At 43.1% G+C, this 13,488-nt stretch overlaps 1 protein-coding gene across 5 annotated transcripts in view; it reads left to right on the top strand.

The window, feature by feature from the left end:
• The window catches only part of MREG (melanoregulin), a 90,132-nt gene that overhangs the window by 64,762 nt on the left and 11,882 nt on the right, over positions 1-13,488 (top strand). Inside the window, exon 3 of one of the 5 annotated variants that reach the window (XM_034955093.3) lies at positions 6,641-6,790. The exons of the other annotated variants lie outside the window; for them this stretch is intronic. Within the exon in view, the coding sequence (XP_034810984.2) occupies positions 6,641-6,790 (150 nt within the window). The remainder of the gene's footprint in view (positions 1-6,640; positions 6,791-13,488) is intronic. 5 annotated transcript variants of the gene reach the window in all.

Raw genomic sequence — 13,488 nt, 5'->3', positions numbered from 1 at the left:
CTCCTGCTACATTTCCCTTCACACTTAGGACACACTATGACACATGGGCCAAATCCAGTTTGCTGCCTATTTATAAATAAAGTTTTATTGGAACACAGTCGTTCCCATGTGGTTACATACTGACTATGGCTGCTTTTGTGCTACAAATGATGTCTCACACAGAACCCCAAGATAAAATACACATAAAAAGTTTGCTGGCCTCTACTTGAGGCCACTTGGTGCTCAGTAGACTTGGCGCAAATGACTGTGTGGATTTAATTTTTCATACAAAAAGGACATATGAGCAGCCTCTTTAAGGAAGACTTCTTATACCCCCTGATTTATGATACTTTGGAAGAAGAGATCCTCTTTAGAGATTGAGAGAATCTTCTAGCTTTTTCATTTATGGGTATAAAACATTTTTCATTTACTGATGATTTCTTTTGAAAAATGGCTAAACAGTGCTCTATTATGTGAGATTAGTCTAAGTGAAAAAATGCACTATAATTTTCAAATATATTAAAATGCACCCTGTCTTGGACTAGTGCCACTCTGCTATTTTCCTTTCATATTCTGGGGTTTTAAATTCACAGGAAATGTTTTAATGGCTTTATCTGAAGCCTATCATGTTGACAAAGAGGCAGGCAGATGACCGACAAGGTAAAGGTCTCAGAAACTGGGAATGGCTGCAGATTCAGGATCCAAAAGGCAGATTCGTGACTGGCTTGGTGAGGAGTCATTCATATGTCTATAATAACGAGGAAAGACTGGGGTAATTATAAACAAATATGTTAACCAGTTTTTCCAGACAATCCCAGGACTGCTTCAGCTTAAGTGATTATTTTGCCTGAGGCTTTTGGCATTAGGGTTTGTAAGAGTAAACCCCAACACTTGAGTCAGGGAGGCAGAATCTGTAGGCTCAGTTAAAGATTATGGGGGTATAAAAATGGACAGTGAATGGGATACTAGAATTGTAATGGAAAATGTTTGCCAGGTGCAGTGGCTCATGCCTGTAATCCCAGCATTTTGGGAGGCCAAGGTGGTAGGATCACGAGGTCAGGAGTTCAAGACCAGCCTGACCAACATGGCGAAACCTCGTCTCTACTAAAAATACAAAAATTAGCCAGGCGTGGTGGCGCATGCCTATAATCCCAGCTACTTGGGAGGCTGAGGCAGGAGAATTGCTTGAACCTGGGAGGCAGAGGTTGCAGTGAGCCGAGATTGTGCCACTGCACTCCAGCCTGGATGACAGAGTGAGACTCCATCTCAAAAAAAAAAAAAAAAAAGGGAAAATGTTTTACAAGGCTTGAACTTAAGTAATAATTCTCAGCTGTTAAAGGAACCCTATTGCCATTGACAAGCACAACATACTGTCCCTTTTATTAAAGTGTCAGTGTGACCAGGTTTGTTTGTGGGGACACAGTGTGCTCTAGATGTGCTTGGGGTGATTAGGGAAGTGGTTTAGTTTGTGGCTGTAAGTCTTAAAAAAAGAATATAGGTAATTTGAGAAGATCTGGGGTAGGTCATGAAAATATGGAAAAATTAGACAGTAGAAATCAAGCTATGGAAGTGGGGTGGGATGAGCAAAACCCATTGTCAAATCAGATCCACGCGGATCATGAATTTTACCCATCATTAAGCTTTACTAATAATTCCGAAGAGGCAGGCTATTGAGAGGCTCAGATAAAGCAGAGAGAGGTCTGGGGCATTGAGGATGTCTCCCTGGGACCCCCTCTCCCTCCCTAGACCTGTCCCTCTGACTCACAATACTAAATGGGTCTAAGTAAGGTGTACAGTGCAAAGCTTTTAAGTTATAAAAGAACTCCATTTGATACCCCTCATTATTTTGTTGGCTACATGACATTTTCCAGGGAGCCACGCCCCAAAGATTTTGGGTATTGCAATTCTAAGAAATCCTCTGGCCAGAGACATCCTTCTAAGGGCATTCAGTAGACAAGGTTTTTCCTCCTAGCAAAGATCATTCCTTTCATTACCTGGAGGTGCAATTGATGAGAAATTAGATTGGTTCACCTGCCTTCATTCCTTTTTTCCTGGGATCATTCATCTCTTCTCACCACCAAGTCCCCTACTCCCTTTAGGTGAATGAATGGATCACAGCCCTGCTGCTTAAACTTCTTCCTCCTAGGGAGTAAAGGTAAAAAAGGACTGTAATTGTGCAGTGTCAAGCAGAGATAAACAACTTGACAGCTTGCAAACAAAGGAAGAGCAAATGTAAGGTAGGGTTCATGGTGATAGGTATCCTGGAGGAATAATTAGGAAAGGGTTGACCACTACAACAAGAAGCTTTTGGGCTAAAGAATGAGAAGCTGTCAGATTTCTAGGATTGTTGGTTTTTCTAAAAAAGCACATTTTAACTTTCTAATTTCTTCTCTTCCTTCCTCCCTCTGTATCCCCTGCCTATCTCTGCTGAATGTTCTCCCCTATCCCCCAAGATGACCTCAACTCTGCTGGGGCTCCTGTCCTTGTCGTCACCTTGTTCTTGCTGTCGCCATGCTCCCTGTCTGCCTCCTCCCCTTTGAGGCTGGCGAGATCCTGGAATACAGGGTCAATGCCCCACAGAAGCAACAGTGTTTTCGGCTGAATACTGGGACATGCACAGGAACCTGCAAATGTATCAATAGGATTTTCAATTTAACAAAATTCTTTGAAATCAGATGAGTTATGGCCTGTGAGTTGCCGTCTGAAACATAGCAAATACCTTTTAAAATAAATTTAAGTTATAGTCATACTCAGACCTAGACTTTTCCATTTTTGAGCTAATTAGATGCTAGATTAGGTTTACAAAGGAAGCTTTAAAAATAATCATTCTTAGGGATTTTAAAGTTTCTGTTCTGATTATAAAAGAAGTATGTGAGCATTGTGGAAAATTTGAAAAGTACGGGAGAAAAAAAGTCACTCATATGTAATCCTAGCCAAGATAAATACTATCGTACTATTTTATTGCATTTTGCTTCTGGTATTTTAAAAAGAGATATCTGTCTATCTATCTATCTATCTATCTATCTATCTATCTATGTATCTATCTATCTATCTATCTGTCTGTCTAGATTCTTAGAACTGGAATTCTTGGGTTAAAGATTTTGCCCATTTTCATATGCTTTGATACATCCTGACAAATAGTTTTCACAGAAAGTGACAGAAATTTTATAACTCAATCATAATACAAAATAGCCCCTTTCACTAGACCCTCTCCAGCACTGGACAATTTCATTTTATTTTTGATAGATAATTTGGCTAGACAACAATAGCAACACAGTGTTCATTGTTTGAGAATTTCTTTGGTTATTATAGGGTGGATATTATGCCTTAATTGATTTTTTTGTGAATTATCTCAATGTCTTTTGCTCATTAGTGTGATTTTCTGTTCTTTTCTTTCTTTCTTTCTTTTTTTGAGACAGAGTCTCACTCTGTCATCCAGGCTAGTGTGCAGTGGTGTAATCTTGGCTCACTGCAACCTCCACTTCCTGGGTTCAAGCGATTCTGGTGCCTTGGCCTCCTGAGTAGCTGGGACTACAGATGTGTGCCTCCATGCCAAGCTAATTTTTGTATTTTTAGTAGAGACAGGGTTTCACCATGTTGGCCAGGCTGGTCTTGAACTCTTGACCTCTAGTGATCCACCTGCCTCTGCCTCCCAAAGTGCTGAGATTACAGGTGTGGGCCACCACACCTGGCCTGACTTTCTTTCTATATTAACCCCTTGGTATATTTGTATCAAATGCTTTTTCTGGTATATTGCTTGCCATTTTATTGTGATTTTTTCCCCTAACTGTATAAAGGCTTCAAAATTTTACTAGTGAAGTTTATTTTTTCTGTTGTCTTGGAAGTCTTTTAAAAGTAATGAGATGTGTCTAAGTGTAGCTATCAGTTAGGTGAGATTATGGGTGTGAAAACATTTTTGTAAACTGAAAGGCACTATTATTTCCTTCCCGTCACATATAAAAGTTTCAAATTTGTATTTAGTCAAATGTATTTATCTTTTTTCTTGTCTCAGAGGTCTTTTCAAAACAATGACGTTTGTCTAGGTGTAGTTATCAGTTAATGAATTATGGGTATGAAAGCATTTTTGTAAACTGAAAGACACGCTTCAAATAAAGGACTAAAAGGAGGATGAATCTTCACCTCCACTACCACCTGGAGGATCTACACAAGAGTGTTTTCTGGTGGTATTAGGCTAAAAAGACATTCCTTTGCAAGTTTTGCCATACTTTAAAATTAAACAATTGAGTATAATGTTGTGTGGATCAGCACTGCCCGATAAAAATACAATGCAAGCCATATAAGTCATTTTAAATTTTCTAGTAGCCACATTAAAAAAGTAAAAATAAATAGGTGAAATTAAATGTAATAGTCTTATTTAATCAGTTATATAACAAAATTATCATTTCAACACGTAATCAATATAAAAACTCTGTTTTTTTTGTTTTTGTTTTTTTTTTTTTTTTGAGATGGGTTCTCACTCTATCACCCAGGCTGGAGTACAGTGGCATGATCACGATCTCGGCCCACTGCAATCTCCGCCTCCCAGGCTCAAGCCATCCTCACACCTCAGCCTCCTGAGTAGCTGGGACTACAGTATTTTTGGTAGAGGCGGGGTTTTCACCATGTTGCCCAGGCTGGTCTGAACTCCTGAGATCAAGTGATCCATCCGCCTCGGCCTCCCACAGTGCTGGGATTACAGGTGCAAGCCACGTCACCTGGCCAATATAAAAACTCTTAATGACAGATTGTACATTCTTTTTCTTTTTCTTTTTCTTTTGAGACAGGGTCTCGCTCTGTCACCCAGACTGGAGTGCAGTGGCGTGATCACAGCTCACTGCAGCCTTGACCTCCCAGGCTCAAGCAATCCTCCTACCTCAGCCACCTGAGAAGCTGGGGCTACAGGTGTGCACAACTACGCCTTTTGTATATTTTGTAGGGACAAAGTTTTGCCACATTTCCCAGGCTGGTCGCAAACTCCTGGGCTCAAGCAATCCATCTGCTTTGGCCTCCCAAATTGCTGGGATTACAAGCGTGAGCCACCATGCTTGGCCCTTTTTTCTTAAGTCTTCAAAAATCTGATGTGTATTTTACCCTTACTGCCCATCTTAGTTTGGATCAGCTATGTTGAGGTGCTCAGTAGCCACGTGTGGCTATTGGCTGCTGTATTGGACAACACAGGTCTGGATGTGGAGGGATAGCAAGATCTTTGAGATGTTTTCTCTACTCTGGATTCAGAGTTCAGTCTAAATTTGGGTCACGACTTTGAAGAAGTGGCCTTTCTCAATGGTACATGCTTAAACTAATTGAACGAATTGGCTATTTCTGCCTTGTTAGAAATGTAAGTCTTCTTTTTCTATCCACGGGCAGGAATTTAGTCATATTATCCTTTGTCTTTGCTGTGACTAATTATCTTTCTTCCTTGCAGAGCCCCAGAACTCGGAGGTGGTTCCAGCTAGTTGATTAGGAATAACAATATCACATGGAAAATGGCAAGCCCCAGCCCTCCCCTGACAGCATTAGCAAAATCTCATCCTGAGTTTTGCTCTTTTAACCCTAAACTGTGAGTGAGGTGGGAGTCCCCAAATTAAACAAAACTAGCTCGAATCTTATTGCTTAGTGGCCCCTTCCTGTGGCTTTGCAGACATACTTGGGCAGCAGGAGCTGTGAGCTCTCCCTTGGCTTAATCTGGTTAAAACCAGGATAAAGAATTAGGTCAGGGGCCTCTGGCTGCAAAGCAGTCTGTTTCCAGAACTCAAGTGGAGCCGTGGAATAAAAATAAATAGAATTGGAAAAGCATTACTCAGCCTTTGCATTTGACCTGTTCTAGGTCAAAACTCTAGCTCAGATTCAGAGTCAAAACAATTGAGCATTGCAAAGAGTGGTGGGACTGCATTAGTAACCAGGCTATGGATGTGCCTGTCTAAGGTGCTCTAAGCAGTAACTCCAAGGTGTGATTTGGGGTTTGAGGCTCCGCATGGTATATAGAGATGAACTGACCCCAAATTTCACTTTATTAATCTTTTAAGTATCAGAGCATCTGGGGTGGGACCTTAGGGCCTGGTGATGGGAGCAGCATGTGGTCCTAGGCCTAGGGGGATCGTGAACTCGACTAAGACCCAGTTTTTCCTGGGATTCAGTGAAAGGGCAAGTAGATAGCTCTGGGTCAAAAAGGAGGAGAGGCTGGGTGCAGTGGCTTATGCCTGTAATCCCCGTACTTTGGGAGGCTGAGGCAGGCAGATCATTTGAGGTCAGGAGTTCAAGACCAGCCTGGACAACATGATGAAACCCCATCTCTATTATAAAATACAAAAATTAGATGGGCATGGTGGTGGGCACCTGTAATCTCAGCTGCTAGGGAGGCTGAGGCAGGAGAATCGCTTGAACCCAGGAGACGGAGGTTGCGGTGAGCCAACATTGCGCCACTGCACTCCAGCCTGGGCAACAGAGAAAGACACTGTCTCAAAAAAAAAAAAAAAAAAAAAAAAAAAAGGAGGAGGAGACCTGCACGTGAATCTGATACCTAGAAGCTAGTTCTCATCTCACTAAATGGGTAGGTCTAATGAGGCATGGAGAGAGATACCTACATCCGAGTTTGACCTGCCCAGCCAAAAAGGTTCATTTTCATCAGCTCTGTTTACCAACAGACAAACCTTTCTTAAAGGGAGTGCTCCAGAGTGGTGAGACATCCAAGCTAAAGCATAAAGCCAACCATTGTTGGGAGTTATTGAGGGCCCCTCTAAGTCTTGAAGGTGCCAGACTGCTGGGCACAGGCCCCTCCTGGCCTCTACCCCCTGCCAACCGCTACTCCAAGGTTAGTCCAGTCTTTTGCCTATCCTCTCAGTCACTATGTTTCTTTGCTGTGTCATTTGATCCTTTTCCATTTGGGCTGAGGTTAGGGCAGACAGTTAATGAGTGCACCAGCTGTCTAGGAACAGTGAAATACAATCTTCTCTTTTTCGCTTGCATACCATGCCTGGTAGATGCAGAGAGTCAGCTTTTGTAGTGCCGGAAGAGGGTGCCCTCCTTGACACCGTCCAGGCCCAGGTGCTTTTTAAATTTTATTTTATTATTATTTTTTATTTTTTCGTGACGGAGTCTCGCCCTGTCGCCCAGGCTGGAGTGCAGTGGCCCGATCTCGACTCACTGCAAGCTCTGCCTTCCAGGTTCATGCCATTCTCCTGCCTCAGCCTCCCAAGTAGGTGGGACTACAGGCGCCCGCCACCACGCCTGGCTAATTTTTGTATTTTTAGTAGAGACGGGGTTTCACCGTGTTAGCCAGGATGGTCTCGATCTCCTGACCGTGTGATCTGCCTGCCTCAGCCTCCCAAAGTGCTGGGATTACAGGTGTGAGCCACCGCGCCCGGCCCAAATATCTTAATTATATAAACCTGCCTTGTTCAGAATTCACATGGATTATAGCCCAAGTGGCTTTTTCCAATAAAATTTAGTGCAGCTTTCTATATTCACAATAGGCACTCGAGCACAGCCAGAACTTGGCTTTTACATGCATCATCATGTGCAGTGCAGTTCAGCAGCCCCACTGGAGGACCTGCTGTGTACAAAGCACTGGTTAGGACCTGGGCGAATCCTGGTTCTTGTGGTCAGGTAGCCTATACTCTGGTGATAAAGGAGACATTATAGATACCTATTGTATAAGAGTATCTTGGCTGGGCGCGGTGGCTCACGCCTGTAATCCCAGCACTTTGGGAGGCCGAGGCGGGTGGATCGTGAGGTCAGGAGTTCGAGACCATCCTGGCTAACATGGTGAAACCACGTCTCTACTAAAAATACAAAAAATTAGCTGGGCATGGTGGCATGCACCTGTAGTCCCAACTACTTGGGAGGCTGAGGCAGGAGAACAGCATGAACCCAGGAAGCAGAGCTTGCAGTGAGCCGAGATCACGCCACTGCACTCCAGCCTGGGCAACAGAGTGAGACTCCGTCTCAAAAAAAAAAAAAAAAAAAAAAAGGAGTATCTATACAGTCAGTAACTCTACAACAATTTTCATAAAGGAACTGAGGAAGTTCAAAGGAAGCAGCAGTTTACTTTCAATTGGTAAGAACAGCAGAGACTTCTCAGAGGTGGTGGCATTTGAGCTGAGCCTTGAAGGGTGAGTAGGATTTAGATCACAGAGGAAGGAGGCCATGAATGAACATGGTCGAGGCATGCAGGTTCATTCAAGGTGTGCTGGAGGATAGAGTGGTGTTCCCAAGTGTCAGAGGCAGACGCTGTGTGGAGGGCTGTCATTGGGAACAAGACCAGAAAGGTCAGATCATGGGTAACCTTCTTGGGATTGAAACTTTATTCAGTAAGCGGTATGGAACAACTGAAGTTTTCAGGGAGGGAAGTGACCCAATCTCATCTTTGGAAGACAGCAGGTTGGGAGGAGATTGGAGAATTTAGCTTGTGGAAGCAGAGGAACAAGTTTCTGCAGGCATTCAGGCCAATTAAGGCAGAAAAGAGTAAGAATCTTGTGCAGAGGGAAAATCAACAAGCTGAGGTGGCTGGCTTAGATTTGGAAGATGGGATTAAGGGAGTGAGCAGCAGTTGGCAAAGTTGGGAACATAAGGTGGAAGGGTGACTTGCAGGAGGATGGTGGAGTCTGATTGGGCTCATCCACATGTCAGCAGCCCGTCCACTTGGACACATCCAGCAGAAAGGTGGAAATTGAGACCTGGAGCCAAGGCTTGGGGTGAGGACTAAAGTAAGAGACTTAGGAGTCACTAGAGAGAAGTAATGACAGGAGAAATTGAGGCATTAGGGGAAATTATCTAGGGAGATAGAGGTGAGAAGAAGACCTAAGACAGAGCCTTAGGAAAGGACTGCAAAGGAAGAGATGAAGGAAGAGGAACCAGCAGAGGGAAGAGAGCTGAGAGTGAGGGGGATCAGCTGGAGGATGTGCTTTAGAGGCAGCAGATCGCGAATCCCAGAGCTCCTCTTGACTTAGACTCTAGGCAGGATACTGTCGCCTTCCTCCCCCAAATAGGGATACTAATACCCACCTCACAGGGTGGTGGGGGACTTACTACCCATGGCACTCAGTGGGCACTTAATAAATGCTCATCTCCTTTTCCCTTTCCCATAGAAACCTAGAAAGCATGTTAAGAAGGGTATGGCCATCAGGATTAAATGCTTTAGAGGTGGTGAGGTTCTTTGGAAAGGACTATAAGACTCCCCTAAATCAGGTCACTAGTGGGATGGGGAGGAAGTATTAATACCTTAGCCCTTTCCATAGAGAGCAGGCCTGAAGAAGGCAGATTGCTGGGGGCTGGTGATCAGGGGATAGGAGGAAGTGAGAAGAGCAATGGAGGCTCCCAGTCTAAGCCATTTGGCAGTGAAGGGAGGGATGCAGAATGGACTGGAGCTTGAGGAGGTCAAGGAGTTCATTAAGGGCAGGGTACTGTGGCTGCTTGCATCAGTGCAGCCAGCTGCCCTGTGAAGAGAAGTGAGCTCGTCTCTTGCAGAATCCTTTTTCTCTTGGGTTTGGCAAATACAGTCAAACATTTGGGTGTTTGTTAAAATGTGCAGCTAATTAACTCTGGGAGGAAGAGGCCCATCATGTGAGTGAGTGAAACTGGTTTGCTGCACGAACTCTGAAGAGGACTTGGCTGGGTTCTGAATCAGGAGTTCTTTTATTTTATTTATTTATTTATTTATTTTTGTTTGTTTGTTTTTAAATTTTATTTTATTATTATTATACTTTAAGTTTTAGGGTACATGTGCACAACGTGCAGGTTTGTTACATATGTATACATGTGCCATGTTGGTGTGCTGCACCCATTAACTCGTCATTTAGCATTAGGTATATCTCCTAATGCTATCCCTCCCCCCTCCCCCCACCCCACAACAGTCCCCGGTGTGTGATGTTCCCCTTCCTGAGTCCATGTGTTCTCATTGTTCAATTCCCACCTATGAGTGAGAACATGCGGCGTTTGGTTTTTTGTCCTTGTGATAGTTTGCTGAGAATGATGGTTTCCAGTTTCCTCCATGTCCCTACAAAGGACATGAACTCATCATTTTTTATGGCTGCATAGTATTCCATGGTGTATATGTGCCACATTTTCTTAATCCAGTCTATCATTGTTGGACATTTGGGTTGGTTCCAAGTCTTTGCCATTGTGAATAGTTTTAAAGCTGTAATCTCACAAGCATGGGGGAAGAAGGGGGCATGCTGTCCAGGGAGGTTTCCGAGGAGAGGCTTCCTTTTGAGATGAGAGCTGGGGGAAGGAAGTGGGAAGAGCTGAGGAGGTACCTTAGGTAAGTCTTCCTGGGGATTTCTCAGTCCGGAAGCCTGAAACCTCCTTTCAGAAAAGTATCAGGGAGTCTCACAGCCCTCCCTGCTGCAGACAAGCACAGCTCAGCCCCAAATATTTACCTTCTCTCTTCAGTCCTTAGAATCTCAGACCTCTGTGGCTCCTGCCCGCCTCCTCTCTTTCTTCCTCTTGAGGGGAATGGTTTACCTTCGTCAAACTCCTTGAGAGATGAAGTGGGGACAAAGTGGAGAGGAGAGTGTGGGGGAGGGAGGCATGGGAAAAGTAGGAGGGGCTGGAGGGTCCTGCCACTGGCTCTGGGAGGAAGAGGAGCGCTGAAGTCCCCAGAGGAAGCACCAGGGTGCTGTGTCCTGTGAATCCACCCTTCGGAAAAAGAACATCTTTAGGTTTGGCAGCATCCTGTGCTGGATGCGGGGAATCCTCTGCCTCTAGAAAAGTTCTGTTTTCTCCCCAGATTTCAATTGTGTTTTCCTAGTTCCTCCTCAGGCATAGCTGCTGTGGCTTCAGGTTGGTCTTTTCTTGAATCAGTTGCTTTTTCTCTATTTTTTCTACTTTTTTTCCTTCCTTCCTGCCTTGCCCACCCTCTCCCATCCTGTTCTAACAGGCAGTGTGGATGGTAGCTCAATGTGTCAGCCGCACAACCAGACTGTCTGGGTTTCAAATCCCAGCTTCTCACTTACCTGCTGTGTGTGCTTGGGTAAGTTACTTCAGTCTCAGTTTCCTCATCTTAAGATGGATTATAAGGGTATCCGTCTCATAGGGTAACACAGTCCTCCCCAACTGGAACACTGAAGTATAATTTCTATACTTTATACAGAAACACACTATATGATTTTTAGACCATGTATGGTGGCTCATGCCTGTAATCCCAACACTTTGGGAGGCCAAGGCGGGAGGATCACTTGATCCCAGGAGTTTGAGACTAGCCTGGGTAACATAGTGAGACCTCATCTCTACAAAAAATAAACAAAATTAGCTGGATGTGGTGGTGCACACCTGTAGTCCTAACAACTCGGGAGGCTGAAGCAGGAGGATTGCTCGAGTTTGGGAGGTCGAGGCTGCAGTGAGCCATGATCATGCCACTGCACTCCAGCCTGGGCAACAGAGTGAGATACTATCTCAAAAACAACAACAAACAACACCAAAAGAAATGTACTATAAAATTTTTAATTTCTAGAAATTTAATTTCTACAGGCTCTTTTGATATATATATTATTTTCTGTATCACCTACCTGACAAAACCCAAAAAGGATTTAAAGGCATCTGCAAAAAAGGGCAGATAGATGATTGATAGATTAGATAGGTAGGTAGGAAGGTAGGTAGGTAGATAGATAGATAGATGTAATGTTTACAGAGTATTTACTATTTTCTAGGTACCACTCATCTCTTTATATATATTAACGCAGTTAATCCTCAGGAATGCCACATTTTGGGTAGATTTGGAACATTTGGTTTTCCAAGGCCTCAGCCTTTCTTTCACATGAACTGCTGTGTAGGCCGATCCCTGGATCTGCTGCTTTGGCTGTGTTGATTTTTTTCGACCTAAAAGTAGGATGTATTTTTATTTATTCCTAATAAATTTTGGCCTTTAGATTGTACCTCACAGGCTTTATTTGTTATACGTTTGACATTATGATTCCATGTACTAGTAATCCTTTCTACTTTTGTGATCTTTGACTTCATCGAGTCACTGATAAAAATCAGCTCCAAAATTGAGCCCCACGGTGCATTACTGGAGACCTTTTTCCAGACTGACATCAACAGTTCTGTGTACTCTTCAGTAGCGGCAGAACTATCCTAGTCTGTATTATCTATTTCACATTTCTCTGTGAAAGACAAACATGAGAGGATTTCTTAGATGCTGGTGATAATCCAGATTCCCACCGTGTATTATATGTCTTTCTCCACCTTATCTGATATTTTCTACTACCTACAAAATGAAAGAAAACTGAACTGGAGAAGCAGTCAATACATTTTTTTCTATCTTTTCGATAATCCCTCTTCATTTTAAGTAGAAGCAGCATAAGATGATGTCAATTGGTGCAAACTGAAAGGAAAGAGACAACAGTCATCGTATTCAAAGAATTCATTTTGCCAACAAGCTGCCACTTCCAAGGAAAAGTATTTAACTACTCTAATTTTTAGTCTGTGATTTAGATGTATTTAATTTTTGTAATGCAGTGTTGTCATTGTCCCAGCAGCGTGGCATATTCTTTTAGTTTGCTGTTTGAGTTGAAATGAAAATTCCCAAAGGGTGGTATATAGTGCATGAATCCACGTGGGAGCTTAATGCTTTTCAACAGTGATATTGGAAAGAATGACTAGGAGGCGAAAAATCTTAAGGAATGTTCAAGTTTTAAGGCACATGCAGGAATATATTGTAATATGGGGGGGCATTTTCTATAAAACAAATATGTTTATTATTCCATTTCTGTCTATACTAAATGGTAAAAAAGTCAAAGAAAGAGCCCAAATCTTACATTTTTGACACAGGCTGATTGCTAAAACATATTATTAAGTGAAAAGTGCAAGGTATAATATGCTAGTGTTTATAGGGAAAATGCTGATAAAATTGGTAACATTAATTACCTGTGGAGATAACACTAGTGACTGGGGGACAGAGCCTTTAGTACTTTTTGAATCATATAAATGTATTACCTTAACAAATAATGAATGTGGCCAGGTGAGGTGGCTCACGCCTGTAATCCTAGAACTTGGGGAGGCCAAGGTGGGCGGATCACCTGAGGTCAGGAGTTCGAGACCAGCCTGACCAACATGATGAAACTGCATCTCTACTAAAAATACAAAATTAGCTGGGCATTGTGGTGCGTGCCTGTAATCCCAGCTACTCAGGAGGCTGAGGCAGGAGAATTGCTTGAACCCGGGAGGTGGAGGTTGCAGTGAGCAGAGATCGTGCCATTGCACCCCAGCCTGGGCAACAAGAGCGAAACTCCTTCTCTAAAAAAATAAAATAAAATAGTGAATGCATAAGAAAAAAGAAGCATAATTTGAGGAAACAACAATAGTCATTCTTTTCTGTTTCTTCTTTTTTATAGAGTCTGTGGGCTTTGGAATTCGATGCACTTAGATTTGAGTTCTGGCTTAGCTGCTGTTTGCGGTTGGGCATGGGGCAAGTTACATAACTTCACCAGAGTGTCATCTATAACATTTGAGCAATACTCTTCTGGTTGTTTTGTGTGTTTGTGTGTGTGTGTGCGTGTGTGTGTGTGTGTGTGT

This window comes from Pan paniscus, chromosome 13, assembly GCF_029289425.2.
Source record: "Pan paniscus chromosome 13, NHGRI_mPanPan1-v2.0_pri, whole genome shotgun sequence".
Classification (NCBI taxonomy): Eukaryota; Metazoa; Chordata; class Mammalia; order Primates; family Hominidae; genus Pan; species Pan paniscus.
The sequence above is the reverse complement of the archived record's forward strand: the minus strand, read 5'-3'. Positions and strand labels throughout refer to the sequence as shown.